Below are 24,880 nucleotides of genomic sequence, written 5' to 3'. Positions count from 1 at the left end.
AAAGAACATCTAATTTTATGAAAGGAGCGTTTTAATTGTCTTTGGAGAAAAGTGCTAAGAAAAGTCTTCTTAGTTAACACTGCAAAAATGTCTGAATTCTCAAAGTGTGAGAAGACTTGGGAAGTCATGCGATGAAGCACCAGTCAGAAGGTGCCCCCTCACCCTGCCTCACTGCTGCAGGGACCCCGCCTCTGATTCCGGTAGGTTCCCCTTCACCCCGCCTCACTGCCACAGGGACCCTACGTGACTCCAGAAGGTTCCCTGCTCACCCCACCCCACTGCCACAGGGACCCCCACCTCTGATTCCAGAAGGTTCCCCCTCACCCCGCCTCACTGCTGCAGGGAGCCCACCTCTGATTCCAGAAGGTTCCCCCCACCCCGCCTCACTGCCACAGGGAACCCACCTCTGATTCCAGAAGGTTCCCCCTCACCCCGCCTCACTGCTGCAGGGAACCCACCTCTGATTCCAGAAGGTTCCCCCTCACCCCGCCTCACTGCCGCAGGGAACCCACCTCTGATTCCAGAAGGTTCCCCTCACCCCGCCTCACTGCTGCAGGGAACCCACCTCTGATTCCAGAAGGTTCCCCCTCACCCCGCCTCACTGCCGCAGGGAACCCACCTCTGATCCAGAAGGTTCCCCTCAACCCGCCTCACTGCCACAGGGACCTCACCTCTGACTTCAGCTCGCCAGCCCTCCATCACCTCTCTGCACAATGGCCGGGCCCAAGCCACACGCTGAGTCCTGCCATTTCCACCCACCCGTGAGCTCACACCTATAGCTCACTATAGCAAATGCTGATTCCTAGGCCTGAGGACTCCCCGACTCCTCACCTGGCTGACAGCTGTCTGCCCTTCAGAAGGCAGCTCAGGAACCACCTCCTGACCACGCTTCCCCCAGCAACGACACCAGGCGCTCCTACAGACGGCTGCTCAGCTGGTAAAGAACCCGCCTGCCGACGCAGTAGACGCAAGAGATCCCTGGGTCAGGAAGATCCGTGGAGGAAAATGGCAACCCCCTCCAGTATTCCTGTCTGAGAAATCCATGAACAGGGGAGGCTGGCGGGCTACGGTCCACGGGTCACAGACTCAGACCCGACTGAGCACGCACAGACCTGTTCTCACTCTGATCCTCTCACTGTTGTGACTGCAGCCTGCCTCCTCCTGTAGCCCATGCGCTCCGAGAACACGAGATTATATCTTTCATCTCTGTGTCCCCAGCACCTAACTGTTAGGACCCCCAAAGGCTGAACAAATACAGGATGGAGGAATCAATGAGCCAGAGAACCCAGCCCTGCCCAGGGAGCAGGGAATAAATCTTAAATCAACCCAGCAAATCAGCCTGGAGCTGAGTTCCTGCTGAAGCTTTAGGTCCAGGTTAAGTGAATGTGGTTCTCGGGGCTGTGGAGAACATGGTGACAAGACGGAGTCACTCTGTACTTTGCCATTCACGTGATTAGCAGAAGCAGGGGGTCCCACTCAGCACGCTTATTCGTTCTGCGAGAGTGTCGGCTCATGATCCCGCCAGGGGAGAAAGACAGAGCTTCTGAGTGACAAACACATACCTTCTCGGACTTCACCACCCAGACTTTCCCCTAAAGGACAGGACGTGTGGGGGTCTCTTCCCTGCCCAGTCCGAGTGAGCTCTGATGCTGCCCGGTGGCCTGAGATAATCAACGGATGGAGCCGGTGGGGTTTCAAGGACACAGGTAGCGCTGTGCCGCTGGGGGTGGCTGGGGGTTGATCCCGGGGTAGGAGACCGGGGTTCCCACCCAGCTGTGCTCCAGATGACTGTTGAGATACGGGACGCGTACCCCCTCGTGTCTGAACCTCCCAGTCTCCTTTCCCGTGGAAAATCCCTTCCTAGAGAGATGACAGTAAAACCAAACAAATGAAAAAGAAACAGGCTGCCATAAAAAGGAATGAAGCACTAGGGACTTCCCTGGTGGTCCAGTGGCTAAGACTCGGAGCTCCCAGTGCATGGAGCCAGGTTACATCCTTGGTCGGGGAACTAGATCCCACATGCCATAACTAAAGACCCTGCATGCTGCTACCACGACCTACTAAATAAATAATAATTTTTTTTAAGTAATGAAGTCCGGAAGCATGCCACAACATGCATGCTTGCTTAGTTGCGCTCAGTCCTGTCCGACTCTTTGCGATCCCATGGACTGTAGCCTTCCAGGCTCCTCTGTCCATAGGATTCTCCAGGCAAGAATACTGGAGGGGGTTGCCATCTCCTCCTCCAGGGGATCTTCCCAACCCAGGGGTCGAATCTCTGTCTCCTGCACTCCGGCATTGGCAAGTACCTTCTTTACCTCTGGGCCACCAGCTTCCCCTCCACAACATGGAGAAGTTGAAAACATGATGCTGAGTGAAAGAGCCACTTGCAAAAGACCACATAGCATATGATTCTATTTATATGCCATGTCCAGGACAGGAAAATGCAGAGAAAGTATACTGGTGGTTGCCCAAAGCTGGGTGGATGATGGATAAGGAGACGGGTTTCTCTCTGGGGTGATGAAAATGTTCTGGAGTTGACTGTGGTGATGGTTTCACAATTCCATGACTATATTAATACCACTGGATTGTATGGTTTAAACGGGTGTATCATATGGTATGTGAATTATGTCTCAATATAGCTGTCCTCAAAAAAATAAAATCAGATAGTAGTATATGGACTATTTCTTTTTTATAAAGTAGGATGTAATGAGGTAGCTGGTGGCTACTTCTGGTCAAAGGCTCCCCAGGTGGTTCAGTGGTAAAGAATCCACCTGCCAATATAGGAGTTGGGGGTTCGATCTCTAGGTCAGGAGAAGGAAATGGCAACGCACTCCAATATCCTTGCATGGGAAAGTCCATGGACAGAGGAGTCTGGTGGGCTATAGTCCACGAGGTTACAAAGAGTCAGATGCGATTTAGAGGCTAAACCACCACCACCAGCAGCCAAACAGTCGCAGCGGAAGTCAAACTTAAATTTGAGTAAAAACTGGCTGAAACATGGTCCCCCACTGCTGTCACAGTCAACACCACAGACAGATTCTTTTAAAAACCTCCCAAAACCCAGTGAGGGACGTGCTCATTGTCAAGGCCCCGTTTCTCCTAATAATTGGCAAACCGTAGCCACCCTCTTGGGAGAGAAAGCCCTCTGAGGACCACTGTGTGCCAGCCGCCCTTTGGTTCCCGCCCCCTCCCTTGGCCTGGCTCACGCTTCCCTGTTGCCTGGGGGTCCCTTTGATGAGTCTGCCACCAGGTGCGCGGGCCGGGGGCCAAGACCCAGCCACAGCACAGCACACACCACCAGGCCGCCCTTCCCTGGGCTCCATCTGGTTTCACAACAAGACCCAGCCACAGCACAGCACACACCACCAGGCCGCCCTTCCCTGGGCTCCATCTGGTTTCACAACAAAGCACTGTGTTCTGCAGAAGCGACCAGTGCGACAGGAGGTAACTGCTGCCATAAGCCACCACGAGGACGCTCATACACTGTGTTTGTGGCACGTCCTGGAGCCGTTCAGAAGCCAGCACAAGTCATCACAAAACAGACGATGACTTCAAGACCCAACCCCTCCTCGTCAGACTCTTAAGCTGCCAACGGGCTGCGCCTTCCAGTTAACTCCCGTGGGGCCTCCCTGCGTACGCAAACCACCCGTGATTTCCACTCTCTCCACCGCGTCCTGAAGTCGCTGCCCAGGGACACGATGTCAACAATGAGGCTGTGCTGTGAATCACAGCTACATCGACGCCGAGTGTCTGCTCAGCTTGAGAGGCTTCCAAAGCTCCTCTGATTCTGGTAGTAGCCTCAGTTTAGGGACGCATATATAAAGCAACTTATTTTCTCTGGGTATTTTAAGCACAACATGTGGGCAAAGTTGAATCAGAAGGAACGATTCAGTCCAAGAGAGGAAAAGTAAAACGAGGTTCTAAAAGAAACCCACATTTCAGTCTTTCTCTCGTTCCACCCAAACCCAGCTGCACCAGTGACGCCGCCCTCAGCTCACGCGCGGTCCCCGCCGGGCCTCCTGCACGATGCCTTCACCTCCTGCCTACTGACCTCCTATGGAAATGACATGTGAGAAGAGACGCTACCTATGCTTTCTGGCCCCTGGGTCAGCCATCCTGTGAGCTCTCCAGCTTTAGCAAGAATCAGTTGGAGGGCTCATCAGAATGCAGATTTCGGTCCCCACCCCACTGTAGACGGGGGATTTGCATTTTCCCCAAGTTTCCAGATAATTCAGATCGTACTGGTCTCCAGGGACCACACTTTGAGAACCACTGTCCTATGTTAGTGCTTCCCTGGAGGCTCAGTGATAAAGCATCCAACTGCAATGCAGGAGACTTGGGTTCGATCCCTGGGTCTGGAAGATCCCCTGGAGGAGGAAATGTCAACAAACTCCAGTATTCTTGCCAGGAAAACCCCAAGGACAGAAGAGCGTGGGGTCTACAGTCCATGGGGTCTAATTAAGCATTGGACAGGATCGAGCATGTGCACATGCATTCATGTCCTATGTCATTCATCCACTTTGGATCAATCAACCTGGGGAAAAGTTTTCCACTATGTTAAGAGCCCAACTCTAGAGTCAGGAAACGGGTTGAAGTCTGGATCTGCCGCTAATAATGGTCCGGCTCCAGGCTGGTTATTTAACCTCCTTTAGTCATTAATGGGGCTTCCCTGGTGGTTCAGACAGTGAAGAATCTGACTGCAATATGAGACCTGGGTTTGATCTCTGGGGTCAGGAGGATCCCCTGGAGAAGGGAATGGCAACCCACTCCAGTGTTCTTGCCTGGGAAATTATGGACAGAGGAGCCTGGCGGGCCACAGTCCATGAGGTCGAAAAAAGTTAGGCAGGAATGAAAGACTGAGCATAGGATAGTGTGTACAGTGTCACACTGTCCGCTTTTTCTCATTTCATATATTGTAAATGTATCCTAATGTTCCTAATGCTGCCATCTTCTATGCTGTCATCTTAATGTCTGCATCGTAGCCCGTACTTTGTTTGCACTATACTTGTTCATTTTCCTAACCATTTTAAATTTACCAGATAAGATGGAGGTACTAAATTGTGACCAAATCTCCTTTTATAACATTTTTTTCCCTACTAACTATAATTTTTAAGACCCACTCTACTACAATTATTCCAATGACCAGTATTTTTTAATTTTTAAAATGTTAATTTTATTTTACATGCCAAATTGAATTTTAGACTGACTCAAAAATTACTTTAAAATGTGACTAACCTCAGAAAAGTAGATGGGTTGGTAATTTTTTTATTATTTTTAAATGAAGCAGTCTTATCTTCACATTACTGTATACCTATGCAACAGACTAACAGGTTAGTCATTAAAAAGCAAAATGTAGTTCTTTTGTGAAGTGATGTGAAACAATTCTAACCTCAAAGGGCTGCAATTACTTATGTATGCGTGTTCATGGGGAGAACTCATCACTGGGGCAGATTTAAACACCATCCATCCACTCTGACGCTTCTCAAACGTGTATCTGTGACTCTGATCTCTTCCTGAAGCCTCAGAGTCCTGTATTTCACAGCCTGCTCCCCACCTCCACCAAATGTCCAGCAGGCTCTGAACCAGCGATCGAACCTGGTCTCCTGCATGGCAGGTAGATGCCTCACCATCTGAGCCACCTGGGACCCAGCAGAGCTAGGCTCTCCCTGAACACAAACAAACCCAAGGCATCGTTTCTCAGGCTCCACTCTCTGCAGTTCTTCCCCTTCCGGGTAAATGCTTCTTCCATTTGACCCACTGCTCTGCTTAAAGAAGAGAAACCCTCGGGAGCACCTTGTTTACACCCTATCCTACATGAGAGTCCAGCCATCAGCAAACCCTGTTCTTCAGAACGTACCCAGCTTCCACTTTCCACCCGCTACCCCCCCACCATCCAATCCACATCCTTAGCGCTCTCCTGGATGCCTTGATGATGGAAACAGTCCTGAGCTTGGCTTCGTCCTTTACTCTCGCCTCAACCATCCCCAGTCTTCTGCAAACAGCTGCCAGAGTGCCCCCTTCAATAGTAAAGACAGCACTGGGCCATTACTCAGAACCCTCCGGTGATTTACCAACTCACCGCACGCAAAATCCAAAGTCTGGACCACGACTGCAAGGTCCTCTAGGACTTGGCACCTACTTATTTCTGGACAACACCTTCTAGCCCTCTTCTCATTCATGTTTCAAAGTCATGGCTTTGGACTTGAACAAGCAAAGAACAGAGCTGCCTCAGCACCTCTGCAAGTATGGTCCCCTCTGCCTAGAACAACTGGCCCTTGGAAATTTCCACTTCTCTTTCCCTCCTCTCTCTGCCAGCGTCTTGCTTCATCAGAGCAACACATCCCCTTCCTCCTCTCCCCCTCTACACTGCCATCCCCAGAGCATTCACCAACTCTTGATACAGTTTTGTTTATTATCTATTGATGATCATCTCATCACCCACAATAATGAGCAAACTCTCTGAAGACAAGGACTCTTTCTTGTTCTTTGCTGTACTGCTTCCTAAGAGGGTGTGGTACTCAAAATGAATGAATCTATTAATAAATAGATACATTTGTATCTATTAAGTGATACAATGTTCTGGAAGGATGCAAATGAAGCTGGTAAGTGTTCACTTCCAAGAACATAAATTGGGGACCAAAGAGGCATTAAGCACGGGAAAGAGGTTGATTACACACGGTGCATCCTTTTGTACCATTTGCATTTTCTACCACGTGCGAATCAAATCTTTTAATCCAAAAGCCTTCTTTTGAAGTCTCAAGAGAAATCATAGCTCCCACCCTCTGTTGCATACCATTCCATGCATTAAAGAACTTTGAAACTTTGAATAAAGCACTGAGTAATGTGTAAGTACCCCCCACTCCTGCAAGAACAAGCTTGTAGAGAAGAAATCTCTTCACACTTCACACACTGTCACTTTATAGATCCCTTCCTCCCCAACCCCAACCCCCTTGATCCTCTCCAGATGACACAAGAAAGTGAAACCAAGGAGAAACTGAAAGGAGACTAGAAAAGAGCTCCCAACAAAGCTTAAACATAATTTCAAAATTCTAACCAGAGAAGTACTCCAAATACCTCATGAACAGTAAACATGCTTTGAACAGAAGCTTTAAATCATTAAGTTTATTCCTACAAAATCCATATCAAATGTCTCTTTTAAAAGAGAACAGCAGTCTTAGACAATATTTTTTTAAGACATAAAAATCAAGTGTGTATTTGTGTAGCATGCGATCTATTTACCCAGTTTGATAAATCTATATTTCTAAGGTATATCAAACACCCTTGTAAAGTGCTAGCAGATATATCTTGTTTGGTTTCGTGCTGGGAGTAATTCATTGAGATAACTACCTTTGTTGCATTCTTTGGGATTCTCTGTGCTTGATGAAGCGCATTCATTTAATCAATACAAACCGCTTAAAATGCCAATTGCTATGCTAAGTGCTGGGAACCAACCCCTCTGGAACGGAGGTACAGATGCTGTTGAAGAAGTTTTGTAATCACAGGGGGACAAGTCCTGTAATCACTGCAGGTTGATGAGAAGGGGCAAATCGTCCTAGAGGTGTACACAGGTCCGCAGAGAGGTCCTCACAGCCGCCTTTCCTCCGCCTGCTGGACAGGCGCACTCCCCTGCTGGCGGAGGAAAGAGGTCTTAAGAGGAGGCAGCTTTCTCCAGCGAGAGCGCAACCACGTGTTCTTTCATAAACAATGAAACCCCATGAACACATCGTGCTGAGATGCACGTGAAGACCGGCAGGCAGTTACGCCTGTATTGACAGCTGTGTTCTCAGCACCATGGATGGTCACTGAACGATCGCTGATGTAAGTCTGCCTGCGGGTTTCTGTGGGTATAAAGGGTATCAGAGCACGCGGTCGCACACTGGGCTCTAGCTCCCCTGTCATCTCTTCCAGGGACCAAGGAGCCAAATTCTCAGTCACTTTAGAGTCGTTGTTCTCACAGTGTGGTCCCTGGGCCAGCGTCAGCATCACCTGAGAACTTGTTAGACATTCAGATCCCAGCGCATCACCCAGACCTTCAGGAACCCTGCAGGCGGAGCCCACCCGCCTGGGGCTGGGTGAGCCTTCTCGGGGACTCTGCTTCCCACGGAAGGCGGAGAACCACTACCCCTAGGGCCCCCTCTCCTGATCCCACACCTCTCACCTCCACTCACACCACAACCACACTCACACTTGGGCCCTAGACAGCCTCTCTCTCCTACCAGAGCCTCCAAACGTCCTTCAGCCTTTCAGTTCCCAATGACACACATCCTGGGCTTCCTGGTCCTGTCCTGGCTCTTCACTTGCTGACTGTGAGCCATGGAGCCTCTGATCCCCCTCTGTGAAATGGACTTGATCGTACTGCTAATAAAATGTATTCCATTAAAAAGAATGAATGAGACCAAGGTTGGCCAACTTTTCTGTCAAGGCCAGATATTAATGGCCTTTGGCTTTGCAGGCTGTCCAGTCTCTGCGGTGGCTAAGAACCCCCTCCTTTGTTTCCATGCAAAAGCAGCCGTGACAATATAAAAATGGATGAGGACAGCTGTGTTCTAATAAAACCATATTCATGAAAACAGGCACAGACTAGATTTTGCTCATCAGCCATGGTTTGCCAACCCGAGTCAGACCTATGCTACATGACTTTGAATTATTCCCATTAAGTACTTATTGCTGAGTGAGAAAACTAGGGTGCAGTTTTTTAAATGTGTAAAATGATCATGATTTTATAAAACCAACAAGGATCCCCAGAGACTCATATCTTGTGTAGGTATCTAAGTGTGTACGTAATCTTCTGGGTGTAGGTATAGATTTCTACATAGCATGAGGTGAGTACAGAGGAAAGCGTGGAAAAGTAAGGACATACTTTTAAGCTTCAGGAGTTGCTAAACAGGGGAAAGGGGCATGGAAACCAACAATAAAAAGGAAAATCAGAAACAGCACACATCACCACCAATGTGATCATATTTTTGCAGTTAGTTAAATTTTCCATACATGTACTTATGTAAAGATAAACAGAATTCAAAAACCAACCTCCATCTCCAAGGAGAGTTGTGAAAATTAAACAAAATAAAGCGGCACCAGGCCAGATGGAGCTGCTCATTCCAACTTAAATTGTCCCTCCATGAGTTGAAGCCTCCAAACTTGGTTTTCCACTCACGCGCCCCCTGCCTGCACCCTGCATCCCCTTACCACTTTCAGCGAATTCTGCACTTGGCGCTTTGATTCATGCACTCCCTCACGGCATGCATTTCTATACCCTGGGCATCATCTATATGCCAGTCACTCTGCTGGGAGCTGGAAATTAAAAATAGATAAAACACAGATCTTCTGTTCCCCAGGTGTGTGTGCATGTGTTTATTCGCTGAGTGATACCTGACTCTGCGAGCCCAGGGACTGCAACCTGCCAGACTGCTCTGTCCATGGACCTTCCCCGGCAAGAAGGCCGGAGAGGGCAGCCTTTTCCGCCTTGTATAGTAAATGGCCAGGGCGCCAGGTCAGAGCCCAGCTGGGATCCCATTACTGCATGCACGCACAACGGAGCCACCTCCTCAACAGAGGAGAGCAGAGCCGCTTGCGATCAGAGCTCTCGTTCCCTGGAGAAGCCGCCTCATCTACGCTCACACACCCGCACAGGGCGTGATCTGCACGACACCACACGGCAGGCACTTGGTAAAAGCTGCTGAATGACTGAGTCACGGGCGGGCACGCTGGCGGGCTCGACAGAATGCACAAACCAGGCCGTGGATGAGGAGCCGCTCTGGTCCCCCGTCCGCTGCAGCCTCATCCGCTCTGACTCAGCCGGTGCTGTGCATTCTTTGTTTTCCCACCTGCCGAACAGTGTTCGCTTCCCGCTCACGGTTCCCATGAAAGCGATGTGCCAACAGTCCAGAGAGGACGGCTCTCGGGGGACGCCCGCCTGCTCTGCCCTGCCCACCTCCACCTCAGCAGACCGCTAAGAGGTTCTGCTTTATCCCAAGAGTCTCTTTTTAAAAAAAAACTTTAGGTGGGACGAAATGGGGGAGTAGAGTTGACATATAAACAGTCCCACGTGTAAGACAGACAGCTAGTGGGCCGCTGCTGAGCCCGCGGCGCTCGGCCCCGCGCTCTGTGACGCCCGGGGTGGGTGGGGGCGGGAGCGAGGCTCAGGAGGGAGGGCGTGCGCCCAGTCCCCGCCACGCCGATTCTCCGCGAGCCCACAGGCTGCGGCCCGCCAGGCCCCGCTGTCCATGGGACTCTCCACGCAAGAACACTGGAGTGCGTGCCATTTCCCTCCCCAGGGGATCTTCCTGACCCAGGGATCACACCCTACATATAGCTGATTCACTTCGTTGTAGAGCAGAAGCTAACAACATCGTAAACTGATTATAACCCAAAAAACATTTTTAAAAAATGTGTTGGAGTCGAGTTCATTTACGCTCCCCGTCAGCATTAACAACTTGGGGTGTCTTGTATTTGGTAGCTGCAGCCACGATGTCGGCAAATCTCACGCTTTAACCCCCCCAGCGAGGTGTCTGCTAACACAACCTCCTTTTTCACAGGAGGGGGGACACACAGAAAAGGTGGTGACGTGACCTGCCCAAGGACACAGGGTTGGGAAGAGTGCCGGCCAGGACGTGAGACCTGGCCTTCTCCTCCAGAGCCGAGACCCAGAGTGGAGCCCGGTGCATTTCCTGAGGAAGCGCTGAGGGTGTCATGAAGACCTTAAGGATGGGCTCACATCCTGTTCACTGAAGTCTGGAAATACATTTTCTTGTGGAAATGAAAGTCCAGACCTTAGAGAAATGACAGCTGTTTGGAGGAGGCGCGCGGAGCTGGAAAGGCCCCTGGGGGCTTGAGGGACAGAAGCTCGCAGGGACTCTGCTGGCCCCCGGAGCCCCATCGTCCCAGGGCACTTCTCTTGAGTGGAAATCGACTGTCTGCAAGACAGGTGGCCAGCCTGGGCTTTCCAAGGAAACCTGCTCCCCTGGACCACCAAACCCTGGCCAGCTCTGCCGGATGTTTGGCAGGCACCACTCAAAGAGCTGTCTTAGCTTTCTCCAGCTCTTGCCCTTGTTCTAATTCTTGGAGCAAAATCGAGGGTGTTCCCACCATCGAAATGTTACTGAGACATAACAGAATATGACTGAACTGTGAAGGAGAGAGTGGACAGAGGCTTACTCCTTGAGTGTTACAAAAGAGAAGGAGAGAGACGACAATGTGAGCAAGAGAGAAAGACAGCGGAGGGAAAAAATGCAGCTGTGACACCACTTGGCGAGCAGAACTCCAGCTGAGACGACGCCCGCACTGTCGCCCACAGCTTTGATAAAGAGACCGTTGGTGGAATCCAGCGTTTGGGGCCAAATTTCCAAATACAGCATTTTGGTGAGCTCCAGATGCGCTCAAATGGTTATTTTCATGGAAGCAAAGTGATTTGCATCCGTTCACTCAGAGCCGTCTGGATTCTCAGCCGTGTGCATAAAGTAGAATGACCCCTCCCTTCGCTTCTGTAACTTTTTATGCCTCCTTGCCTAGCTGTACACGGAAACTGATAGCCTCTGGGACTGTTTCCAGCGGCCTCTCAGAGCAGACTCACTTGGAGCCTGGGCCGTGTTTGGCATTGGAGGGGAGATGGGATCTGGGATTCTGGCTTCGTTTCTCTTCTTCCCTGTGCTCATAAAATCTATTCGACCCTCTTTTGTTCATTCAGCAAAACGTCAGTGAACCCTGTGCCAAGCCCCGAGATGATGGTGACACAGAGGGCCTTGTCCCCTCCAGAGGCCCAGAGACAGCAATAAACGACAGGAACTGCAGAAAGCTAAAGCAGGCTTCCGTGGTGGCTCAGTGGTAAAGAATCTGCCTGCCAATGAAGGAGACACAGGTTCGATCCCTGCTCCAGGAAGATCCCACATGCCGTGGGACAACTAAGCCCAGGCGTCACAGGCCCTAGCCTGGGCTCTGGAGCCCATGCCCTAACCACTGAGCCGGGGGTCACAGGCCCTAGCCTGGGCTCTGGGGCCCCCGTGCGGTAACCACTGGGCCGGGCGTCACAGGCCCTAGCCTGGGCTCTGGGGCCCCCGTGCGGTAACCACTGGGCCGGACGTCACAGGCCCTAGCCTGGTCTCTGGAGCCCCCGTGCCCTAATCACTGGGCCGGGCGTCACAGGCCCTAGCCTGGGCTCTGGAGCCCCCGTGCAGTAACCACTGGGCCGGGCGTCACAGGCCCTAGCCTGGGCTCTGGAGCCCGTGCCCTAACCACTGAGCCGGGCATCACAGGCCCTAGCCTGGGCTCTGGGGCCCGTGCCCTAACCACTGGGCCGGGCGTCACAGGCCCTAGCCTGGGCTCTGGGGCCCGTGCCCTAACCACTGGGCCAGGCGTCACAGGCCCTAGCCTGGGCTCTGGAGCCCCCGTGCCCTAACCACTTGGCCGGACGTCACAGGCCCTAGCCTGGGCTCTGGAGCCCCCGTGCAGTAACCACTGGGCCAGACGTCACAGGCCCTAGCCTGGGCTCTGGGGCCCCCGTGCGGTAACCACTGGGCCGGACGTCACAGGCCCTAGCCTGGGCTCTGGAGCCCCCGTGCGGTAACCACTGGGCCAGACGTCACAGGCCCTAGCCTGGGCTCTGGGGCCCCCGTGCGGTAACTACTGAGCTGGGTGTCACAGGCCCTAGCCTGGGCTCTGGGGCCCGTGCCCTAACCACTGAGCCGGGCGTCACAGGCCCTAGCCTGGGCTCTGGAGCCCCCGTGCCCTAACCACTGGGCCGGACGTCACAGGCCCTAGCCTGGGCTCTGGAGCCCCCGTGCGGTAACCACTGGGCCGGACGTCACAGGCCCTAGCCTAGGCTCTGGGGCCCCCGTGCGGTAACCACTGGGCCGGACGTCACAGGCCCTAGCCTGGGCTCTGGGGCCCCCGTGCCCTAACCACTGAGCCGGACGTCACAAGCCCTAGCCTGGGCTCTGGGGCCCCCGTGTGGTAACTACTGAGCCGGGCGTCACAGGCCCTAGCCTGGGCTCTGGGGCCCGTGCCCTAACCACTGGGCCGGGCGTCACAGGCCCTAGCCTGGGCTCTGGAGCCTGTGCCCTAACCACTGGGCCGGGTGCTGTGATTCCTGAAGCCCGCATGCCTACCTGTGCGCCACAGCAAGAGAAGCCCAGGAATGAGAAGCCCAAGCAGGCACAGGGCAGCCCCCGCTCGCCACAGCAAGAGCAAGCCCCCACAGCAATGAAGGCCCAGCACAGCCAGAAATAAAATAAGTCAATAAAATTAAAAAAAAAAAAAAAAAAGGAAGAGCAGTCAGCATCTCAGAATGAGAGCTGCTATTCAATTTTGACTCAGGCAGGAACAGGATCACCAGATATTCTCGTTTTCTCAAAAGCCAGAACCATGTGTTTTATGTGAAATCTTCCACTTTAAACACAGGGAACTAATTCAGTCTTTTAAAAATACCATCTGTGCCAATACCTTACATAGTGTTGTTGTTTAGTCACTAAATCGTGTCTGACTCTCTGTGACCCCACGGACTGTAGCCCATCAGGCTCCTCTGTCCATGGGATTTCCCAGGCAAGAGTACAGGAGTGTGAGGCCATTTCCTTCTCCAGGGGCTTTTCCCGGCCCAAGGACCGAAACCGCATCTCCTACATGGGCAGGCAGATTCTTTACCCCTGAGCCACCAGTACCTGGCACCTTACATGTATTATATAGTTCAAAACATGCTTTTGCATTTGCTGCCATCCAATTGAAATATTATTATTATCTTTTAACTTGAAAATCAAGCAGTATCACTCTTAACTTAGAAACTCGTAGGTACTTGTGCCATTAGTAACTTAATAAATCTTAAAAGCTACATTTGCTCCTTTGAATATATTTATTAATATAAATGAAATATAACAATTCAATTCCACAACTTTATTCTGTGTTGATACTATGTTCCATGATTTCAAATAGCTGCATTCTATCTTGACATAAATGAATTCAGAGGGGAAAAAAAATTAATTTTTGCTGAGAAGAGCCCAGTAGCTAACCTGTAGATACTGGAGCTACAAACACCTGGGTTTAAATCTTGGCACCATCACTTCAATCTGCATGTCCAGGCTTCAGACTCGCTGGCTATAAAAATGGGCTGACAGTACCCACGTGAGTGGAGCCGAGCTAAAGAGTCAAGATAAGGTGTCTCGTGCTCAGCAGAGCTCCTGGCACGAAGCAAATTCACCATTATCTCCAGCAGCAGTCGCTCACAGCTGCCTCTGGTTCATCCGGAAACTCAGCTCAGGCACAAACTTCTCCACAAAGATCATCTTATCCCTTGATGGAGACCACATTTCTAGCACCTGGAAACATCCCTGCCAAGCTTTCAAAACCTATTCTTTCTTACCAAGCACTGCTACACAGTTCAGGGGGCGAGCCCTTCCTCTTTCTCAGAGGTGTATCAGCTCATTCTGCCCAGGCCAGACGTTCAGCTACTGTTTCTATAAATAATTATGGGTGCTACCCTGGTGGCTCAGCGGTAGAGCGTCCTGCAGGAGACATGGGTTCGATCCCTGGTCCAGGAAGATCCCCCGAGCAGAGCAGCAGCTAAGCCCGGCTGCCACAGCTGTTGAGCTTGTGCCTAGAGCCTGGGAGATGTAACTACTGGAGCCCGCGTGTCCTAGAGACTGCGCTCTGCAAGAGAAGCCCCCACACCACACTCAGAGCCACCCCCACTCGCCGCAAGTAGAGACAAAGCCCTCGAGGCAACAGGGCCAGCAGAGCCAGAAGTGAATAAACTTCTAAAAATTATGTAGACAGTCTAAAAAAATTATTGTTAGAGAAAAACATGCAGTGAAACACTGATGTAAAAGCCCCCTCCCAGTCCCTCGAGTCACAGTCCCGCTCGCCAAAGGTAACCAACACAACCCGGGACATTAGTCTCCTGCCACACATCCACTCTCAGGGCTCACAAAGCACGTGTGAGGGTCAGGGTGGGAATGAGTGTGTCCACTCTGCCTGCTGTCCTGCCTTTCCTCATCTGTGTGACTCCCTCCAGGCGTGTCCACATTATCTTTGCTTCTGCTGGTGCATGTTTAGGGTAAATCCCTGGAAGTTCTGTGGCTGAGTAAAGAGCTGCCTGAAGTTTTCATTGTTTTGGCTGCACCTCGGCATGTGGAACGTCCATGACCAATGATTGAACCTGTGACCCCTTCAGTGGAAGCATGGAGTCTTAACCACTGGACCACCGGGGGAGTCCCTGAATTCAATTCTGATCAGTTTAATCCTGATCAGAGGGACAAATTGCCCTCTGAAGGGACTACAGCAAATTGAATCACAGGATTATACTGTTGCATGTTTTGAAGGGTTTAAATTCATAACTTATCTAAATTCAAGCTTCTTTAAAGATGCAAAAGATTTTTTCACAATTTATTTTATGCCCTCTATGAGATCTACTTTGAAAGCAATAGATAGGTATTTGACAAAATATTTTTGAGCTATAATTAATATTACCAGGATATAAAAAGGATTTATTTTAGGAGTGGAAAAAAGTTGATAACCGCTTTAAGAAAAAAGCTATAAGAAAAAAAAAGAATCTGTAAGCTAACCCAATTAACCAGAGTCTATAAACACAAAAAGAGGCAAAAACTGACTTTCTGTGGATAGAGGGATGGGGACAAATTCGTGAAAAGCTTGCTCATACATAAAAGTCCCCGCATAAAAATCCCAGCATAACAGTCCCCAAATAACAATCCCTGCACAAAAAGCTCAGACTTTTCAGTCTGAGAAGTAGTGAAATTGATTCTATGCTTTCTTTGATGTCTTCCGTATTTTTTAAAAAAATGTGCTGACTATAATTTTTTAAATGAGGCTGAATATAAATTACTTTGGTTTGCAGAACTGTAAAAGAGTTTCACTTGAATTCTACAAATTCATTATCAAATTTTATTTGCAAAACCAAACATGGAAATAAATCTATCAGTTAAACAAGCAAATGAAAACAGAGGGAATGCAGAAACAGCTTGGATTAAACTCTCAAACCTGGGGGCACAGTCGGGCCTGCAGAGGAAGGGGGAGGCGTCACTCCGGGGCCTCAATGTCACCCCTGGGGAGCCCAAACCTACAGCCACCCAGGGAGCCGCCAGACTGCAGTCACTCTCCACCGCGTCCCTCTCGCCTTGAAGGAAATTCTAAAAATGACAGGCCAGGTCAAGGAATGAGGGACCTCCCACACACTGCCACTCCTCACTCCAAAATTAGACTCTCATAGCACTGATCTCCAAGGTGGCAAAAATAGCCGGGCGCTCAGGGAAGTCCCGAAGTGTCCCCACAGAGTCTCCCTGTCGCCGCTCCAGCGAGGCAGCTGCCAGCTCTCGAGCAAACAGCTCCAGCCACCCCATCTCATCACCAGTCAGTCCTCCCCGAACACCCCAGGCCCACCCACCCTCCTCCGCGCCATCCTTAGAGTGAATCAGAGCACACTGGATTCACAAACAGAGAGGGGAGAGTTACGAGAAAGAGGACAGCTATCTGGTGCCGAAAACACCAAAAGAAACGGGGTTTGTTGTAAGAGTAATTTTGTAAGATATACTCCAAGTTGATATGCATTTCTGAAAGGTACTCTGATATTCAGGGTAATTTGAAAATGCTAAGACAGTGTGGACATAAGAGAAACAGAAGGGCTTTAAAACCCTCTGAAGAGTAAGGCATTGTGGCCACAGGCAGACATTTAAGAACCACATAAACTACCCTCTCATGGGTCTGGGAGAATGGATACATGTGTGTAAGGCTGAGTTGCTCTGCTGCGCACCTGAACCTATCGCAACATTGTTAATCGGCTATACTCCAATATAAAATAAAAAGTTTAAAAAAGAACCACACAGAAGATCCTGCATCCCTGGTCCCAGCAGTAATGAGCTCTACAGCTGCAGGCAAGTGACCTCACCACTGTGAGCATCTGTTTTCTCATCTGTAGCATCTGGAGAGATTCCTTCCAGGTCAAGGGTCATGAAATGAATAATCCTCCCTTGAATGATAAGTCCCGTGGGATCATGGGCTTTACCTGTCGATTACCACTATCTCCGAGAGCACCAAACAGCAGACTGTTGTTGCTGAAGTTGCTAAGTCGTGTCCGACTCTTTCTGCAACCCCATGGACTGCAGCCCACTAGGCTCCTCTCTCCATGGGATTTTCCAGGCAATAACACCAGAGTGGGTGGCTATATCCTTGTCCAGGGGATCTTCCCAACCCAGAGGTCGAACCTACGTCTCCTACATTGGCAGGCGGATTCTTTACCACGGAGCCACTGCGGAGGCCCCAAAGCAGATGACATCCTCAGTAAACATTGGTAAGTGAACAAATGAATGAGAATGAGTGAATGAATCTACCTCACAGAGACACTGTCATGATTATAGAGAAAAGGTCAGGAAAGTGTCCGGCTGGACAAGCAGTATGGCTGCTGTTACTGAAGAGCCCGTCACTTAGCAGAGGCTTTATAAACAAACAGGATTATTAGCAAAACAGCATGAAGTAGCAGCACTGAACGGCATTCCAGAAGCTTGCACGCTCTGGAGACAGACAGCGAGGTGGCCCCCAGTCTCCTCCTCCGTGCGTGCACTCTCTTCTGGGGTTCCCTCCCTCGACCGCAGGAAGCACTTGTGACTCGCTTCCAGCCAACAGCCCCTGTGGGGTGATGGGATGTCGCGACCACACGGGGGCCACATAGGGTCGTGGCCCTCAGGGTGAAGGGGAGTCTTTTTTGCTGGCTTTGATCAAACAAGCAGGAAGACGGCAAGAAACGGAGGACAGCCTCTGGGAGCGAGGACGGCCTTCATCCACCAGCCAGCAGGAAACTGGGGCGCAATCCTGCAGCCCCAAGGAATTAACGTCCACCGACAACCGGCGAGGTTGTGAGCGGGTCCCTCCCCAATCTAACCTTGAGATAAGACGACAGCCGCAGCCTCCAACCCTTCTGGCGCCAGGGCCCGGTTTCGTGGAAGACAACCTTCTGTGGACTGGGGGGAGGGGTGATTTAAGTCACTCTATTTATTGTGAACTTTGTTTTCTGTCATCATTACACCCGTTCCACCTCAGACCATCTGGCATGACATCCCGCAGGCTGGGGCCCCCGGGCCTAGAGCAGCTCAGCCTTGTGAGAATCCGAGGCTGAGGGCCCAGGTGAGCCACGTCAGCACTCCTGACGCGCGGCGACCACTTATGACGTCATAAATGTGTGCTGTTTTGGGGCGCAGTTCGTGGCTTTCTCACCTAGCAGCGGGAAGCGGACACGTGTAGTGATACAGGCGGGACTTCACCGGCCACAGCGCCGGGAGTCACCTGCCGGGGGCCAGGGGAGGCGGGGGCCTCGGAGAACTGAAGACCCCGGACCCCCAAAGGGGGGCGGCTCCGACGGTGGCCACGTCGGGGTGAGAGCTGCGGGACCTTTTCCCTTTTCAAGATGATGCAGAAATGGAGTTTTATGTGAAATATCTTAACTTTTAAGTGTCAGCCATTAACGGCAGTGAGCAGATCTCACGTAGGGCAAAGAAAACATGCCTGATTTTGAGAAAAAGCGTGAAGTGGGGATTGCCCAGCACACCTGATCCAAATCTGAGCCCTGCTACTTCCAAGCTGGTAGCACTAGGCCTCTGATCCAAGGGTCATTGTGATGGTCAGAAAGTACACACAAAGCCCGTGCATTATTGTCTGTTACAGAGTAGAGACGCAACACATTTTCATCATTATAATTGTAATTATTGTAATTGTAATTCTTGGGCTCCAAAATCACTGCAGACAGTGAATGCAGCCATGAAATTAAAAGACACTTACTCCTTGAAAGTAAAGCTATGACAAACCTAGACAGCATATTAAAAAGCAGAGACATCATTTTGCCAACAAAGGCCCGTATAGTCAAAGATATGGTTTTTCCAGTGGTCATGTATGGATGCGAGAGTTGAACCATAAAGAAGGCTGAATGCCAAGAATGATACTTTTGAACTGTGGTGTTGGAGAAGACCTTTGACAGTCCCTTGAACAGCAAGAAGATCAAACCAATCAATCCTAAAGGAAATCAACCCTGAATTGAATATTCATTGGAAGGACTAATGCTGAAGCTGAAGCTCCAATACTTTGGCCACCTGATGCGAAGAACTGACTCATTAGAAAAGACCTTGATGCTGGGAAAGATGGAGGGCAAGAGAAGAAAGGAGTGAAAGAGGATGAGATGGTTGGATGGCATCACTGACTCAATGGACATGAGTTTGAGCAAACTCCGGGAGACAGGGAAGGACACGGAAGCCTGGCGTGCTGCAGTCCATGGGGTTGCAAAGAGCTGGACACGCTGAATAACAACAGTGACTACAGCTATAACTAATAAAATTGTAATTGTATAAAATTGCATACATTATTATAATTTTAATAATTGTATTACAATGGTAACTAATACAATCGTAACTGTATTAGTTACCTCTGGCTATTGTCACAACTTGGGATTAAAACAACACAGACATATCCCCAATGGCTCTAGAGGCTGGAAGTCTGAAATAAGGTTCACTGGGCTAAACTCACGGCGCCTGCTGTCCTGGTCACTGTTGGAGGTTCCGGGAGAGTGTCCACGTCCTTCCTCATTCTAATTTCTAGAGGTCATCGGTAACCTTTGGGTCCTAGCTCCTCTGTCTCCATAACCATCAGGGTAGACGCTTCAAATCTCTCTCTGTACCTTTGCTTTCATGGCCACGTCACTTCTGTCCGACTCTGACTCCTCGGTTTCCTTCTTACAGGGACCTGGTGATGACACTGTGCCACTGGAATAATCCTGCACAATCTCCCCATCTCAGGAGCTTTAATTGAATCACAATGGCAAAGTCCCTTTTGCCATAGAAGATAATGCTCAAAAGCTCCAGGGATCAAGATGTGGAAGATCCTCAGGGAGCCATTATTCAGCCTATCACAGTAATAACAGTAATGATAATAAAATAAATAATAATTACTATCTGGCTCACATGTCTCCTCTTTATGACTTCTGGGATTCAGGGTCATAAGTCTGATTCAAACCATTCACACAAGGCTGCAATTTCAAACTGTCATGGGTAAAGCGTTCTGTCTTGGGAGTTTTACAACAGCGGCAGCAAACTGTCATTGAGATTTAGGTTTAGGGCTGCCTAATGAGATTAGCTTCACCATCTTTCTCCATTTATGACCTTGACTATCTCAGAGATGCCAGCCAGTAGTGGCATAATGGCAATGCCTAGTAGAAATATACCCAATCTACAGACCCTCTCCCAGTGAGCAGAAAACGCAAGACTATAACTGAAATATTATAGCATCATCTCAATTCATTTCATTTTAGCACAGTATCTCTTTTCTCCCCTAATCAGAGATCGATTCAAGGATGTTGATTTTTAAGCATTCTGCAATCCCCAGTTTTAACTCCCTTGAGATTCAGATCCCATTTTGAAGTTTACTCATTTCCATTTAAAACAGGATGTTTTTACTTTTAAAATCACATTCATTTCATAGAGCTTGTTAAGCATACAGCAAATTAAGAGCAAACAACATTATATTACAGTTAAATTTGCAAAGGGATGATCTGAACGAATTACTCATATTTCTGATTAATTTTTAGTGGAAGTAATGAGGTTATAAATGGAAACACATGTGCGTGCAGAACCTCTCAAGTACAGACGGATTTATGCTAATTGATGGCTTTACAAAAAGGTAATCTTAAAAAAACCTTCAGACATTTAAAGGCATCTTGAGAAGCTCACAGTTTTAATGCAGTGACATGTTGCCCTGTAAGTTCAAAATGACTTGAATTCCTTCTTCTTTTCTTTCTTTCTTTTCTTCCTTCTTCCTTTTTCTTTCTATTCATCCATCCATGCATTTATCCACCTCTACTGCAATATCCAGAATTGGGAAGAATATGGGAAAATGGATGCCAAGACTCTATTAGTTCAGAAGGAACATTTCTACATGGTTGAGGGGGAAATCAGAAGAATATTTCATGATATGTGAAAAATCAAGTGAAATTTGAATTTCACTGTCTGTTAATAAAGTTTCCTTTGGAACACAGCCATGTCCATTTGAATCCACATGACCTATGCTATCACTTGCTCTGCAATGGCAGAGCTAAAGAGCTGTAGCAGAGACTGTCTTCGTCCAGAAAGCCTGAAATATTACTATCTCACCCTGTATTAAAAATTTGCTGATCCTTGCTCTAAAATCCCACATCACAGCACGCGTAAGTCATTAGGGAATAATCCCTGGCTGCTTTGGGACAGATCATATTACTGGCATGCTTGCCCCCTCTTTAAATCCAACCACCCCACATGGTTAAATCACAGACTTTTCAAATTGCCTTAACCTTCCCATGCCAACCCAGTTCCTTTTGGTTCTGCAGATTTCTTTCCCAGATGTGACTCTCTATGCATGTGTTTGCAGTCACAATTCATGAGTTGCATTATGTAACTGTTGCACATTCACTTCAGATTTTGTAAATTTACTGTTCGTAAAGAAGAAACTCATTAATCACAACTCTCCATACAAAGCACAGTCCCTGGGTGTCTTTACACACTGCTGACTATGAAGGTTTACCCCCTAGAGACAGCAAACACATGGCCGTGGGCAGAATGGAGTCTTACAAATAGGTTTTCTTTGTCCTACAAAGTATTACTGATTTTTGTTGGTTTTAAGTGGAATTAACTTCCAACACTTACAAACTGGAAGATACTATACAGACTCAAAGTCTTGATTTATATAGAAAAAAAATCAAGAACTCTCCTACACAGAAACCATGATCTCATGTCAACAGTTGTCTGGTCGTGAGTTTCCTCTCGGCTCTCTTCTCTCACTTACATTTTCTCTCTGACCACTGCTGACATTTGAAATTACAACTTCTGTTACACTTATAAGTATATATGGGCTTCTCTGATAGCTCAGTTGGTAAAGAATCTGCCCGCAATGCAGGAGACCTGGGTTTGATCCCTGGGTTGGGAAGATCCCATGGAGAAGGGAAAGGTTACCCACTCCAGTATTCTGGCCTGGAGAATTCCACAGACTGTATACTCTTGGGGTTGCAAAGAGTCGGACACGACTGAGCGACTCTCACTTTCAGAGGTAGATAATTCATGGAGTTGTGTCTATAGCTGTCCATACATAAGCCAAATGGATTTCAATGTATATATATGCAGACTGCAATGGACTGAATATTGTGTTCCCATCCCCAAATTGATATGTTCAAACCTTAGCCCCCAAGTGATGTTATTAGACAGTCAGGCATATGGCAGGGGCTGGGTCCTGGGGGCAGAGCCCTCATGAATGGTCTTAGCGCTCTTACAAGAGGGAACCCAGAGAGACCGTTCACCCTTCTGCCATTTGAGACACAGTAAAAAGACAGCCAGTTACAAACCAGGAAGTGTCCCCCCAGAATCCGCCAGCACCCTGCTCTCAGACTTCTCAGTCTCCCAGTGAGAATGAAATACACTTGCTTTTTATAACTCAGTGGACAGCATTCTGCTGCAGGAATGCACCGATTAAACACACGCATTGCAAGGGAGGCATCCAGTGCGTGAGCAGATGACAGGCGGGCGGATGCTTCCCGTGCTCCCAAGTGACGCTCTGGAGCTTTCCAAGGGTGCGTGTCATCCGAGTAACACTTTGCTGAGCGTAGGAGGAAAGCATCTGCCCCCAGAACACTGATCACATTTTCAGCACAGAAACTCCAGACCACCCCGCCGCGCGCTGGGCCCCAGACGCACCATGGAGTTCTTCACGCTCTGCAGCAGGCGCTGGTGCTGCTCCGCTATGGCCAGCGCGGCCGAGTGGACCTTCTGGTAGATGGCCTCCCCATCTCGCGTTTGAAAGATAAACAGCCCTTCACCAGTCTCACACATCCTGTGAAAACAAAGCAGAGAGCTTCTGAAAACCAGCTTCTCCAAGCTCAATGCTCCCAGAGCCTGGAACAGCCCAAGATCAGCTTCACTGATTTTGTATGAGATCAGGATTCCCGTTCACATGTGCTGAATGGAGTTAACAGGAATCAAAGTGTGCGACAACTTGTTACCAATACAGACACACGGGCAGGGGACCATCACCTCGAGCCAACGTGTTGGTGCCCCGTGTTTTTCATCCTGAAGGTTTTATTGAAGGCTAATGAACAAATCGCTTCTGGACTTTTAGTACAACCCCTCTACTTCCCAAGACTGTCAAAGAGGACGCCAGGCAAGGCCTTCCCACCACAGCTCGCAACTCGGAAACTCACCAGAAACGGTGCCTTCCAGCTCAGAGGTGAGAAAGCATTCTATGACTCTCAGATTCTGACCTGATCCTCCTTACGGACAATGGCTTGCAGAATGATTTTATTTCTGAAATCACCTCTGCTTTCCAAAATCATCAATCCAATTTTACTCCAGATTTTCACTCCATGTGATAAACCAAACGTAGCCAAGAGTATTTTAAATAGACATAACTTGAATTAATGCGTGGAATGTAAGAGAAGGAGGGAACTCAAGGAAAGACACGTGGGTTTCATCATTAATGTTAGGGATTAAGAGGGGAATCATCTCTACCTCAGGCTGTTAAAAAACAAATGAATTGTATTGATAAGGAAGAATGGTACATATAATTAGACCAGAAGCCAGTGTGTTTTAGCTACTGTATGTGTGTGTGTGTGTGTGTGCGTGCATGTGTGTGTGTGCGTGTGAGTGTGTGTGCACGCGCGTGCGCATGTGTGTGTGCATGTGGGTGGGGTGTGTGTGTGTGCGTGTGTGGGGGTGCATGTGCGGGTGTGTGTGTCTGTGTTTTGTACGTGTGCTTAGTCACTCAGTTGTGTCCGACTCTTTGCAACTCTATGGACTGTATAGCCCACCAGACTCTTCTGTCCATGGGACTTCCCAGGCAAGAATACTGGGGTGGGTTGCCATCTTCCTTCATCAGGGGATCTTTCTGATCCAGGAACTGAATCCATGTGTCCTGTGTCTCCTGCATTGCAAGAGTACATATATATATATATATTTGTATACACACACATAAAATACACATATATACAGTGGTGTGGGTATACATAATTAATGAATGTGTTTAATTATTCTTAATATTTTTGAAGAGTTGGATAATTTTCAAAAGGATACTTTTTTACAGTTCTGATTTTAATTACATACATATATCAACAGTAAACTAAGAGGTTGCTTTTGTTTTAAAGAACACTATTCAATTATTACATTATTTACAATTATTAATAATTACTTGGTTATTCTAAGACACAACCCCTCTCCTTCCACCGCTGAGACTCTTACTAAAAACTGAACACTGGCCTGACTGCCCGAGTTTTGCTTACATCGATAGGCTCACATCAAAAGAACTTTTTAACACAGCATGGAAACCAAACCAATTTTCAACCCAAACTACTGTTAATGATTTTATCTATTCCAGTCTATGCAATTAGTGCAGTAAAAAAAGGAAGATTTATCCTCATCTAATTATCTACAGTTGGCTCAATATCCCGGCCATATGGCAGTCTTCAGCATGCATAGCACAGAGTATGTTAATTGGTCAAAACCTGCTGGCTTGAATTTCACTAGTATGGACCATCTAAGAAGAAAGAGAAAAATTAGAAGGCTCTTTCAACAAGCTAACATAAAAACTAGCTTATGAGGTTGATCATGTGATTTTAATTGTTATTTTAATTCAAAGAACTAAAAACTAAAATTCAAAGCATTTTTACTCAAGTCCCATTTTGCTCCTGAAGACTTCCTAAAATACTTCCCTCCTCACTGCTATCCACTCTTTACTTGACCCAAGTAAATTTGACTCTGCTACTTGGCACTTAGTTCTGCAAGGTTTTAATTTTTTTTTCACACTTTTTTCCCACCAAATATGGAAATACACCTTGTTAGGAAAAGGGTAACTGCAATCAATTATTTAAGAGAAAGAAGTGGCCTTCTGTATC

General features: G+C 48.6%; 1 protein-coding gene across 3 annotated transcripts in view; it reads right to left on the bottom strand.

Annotated features, from left to right (window-relative positions):
• The window catches only part of DOK5 (docking protein 5), a 147,132-nt gene that overhangs the window by 12,171 nt on the left and 110,081 nt on the right, over positions 1–24,880 (bottom strand). For all 3 annotated transcript variants that reach the window (XM_043884351.1, XM_043884352.1, XM_043884350.1), the window contains exon 6: positions 22,692–22,827. In XM_043884351.1, the coding sequence (XP_043740286.1) occupies positions 22,692–22,827 (136 nt within the window). The remainder of the gene's footprint in view (positions 1–22,691; positions 22,828–24,880) is intronic.

This window comes from Cervus elaphus, chromosome 23 (genome assembly GCF_910594005.1).
Source record: "Cervus elaphus chromosome 23, mCerEla1.1, whole genome shotgun sequence".
Taxonomy (NCBI): Eukaryota; Metazoa; Chordata; class Mammalia; order Artiodactyla; family Cervidae; genus Cervus; species Cervus elaphus.
The sequence above is the reverse complement of the archived record's forward strand: the minus strand, read 5'-3'. Positions and strand labels throughout refer to the sequence as shown.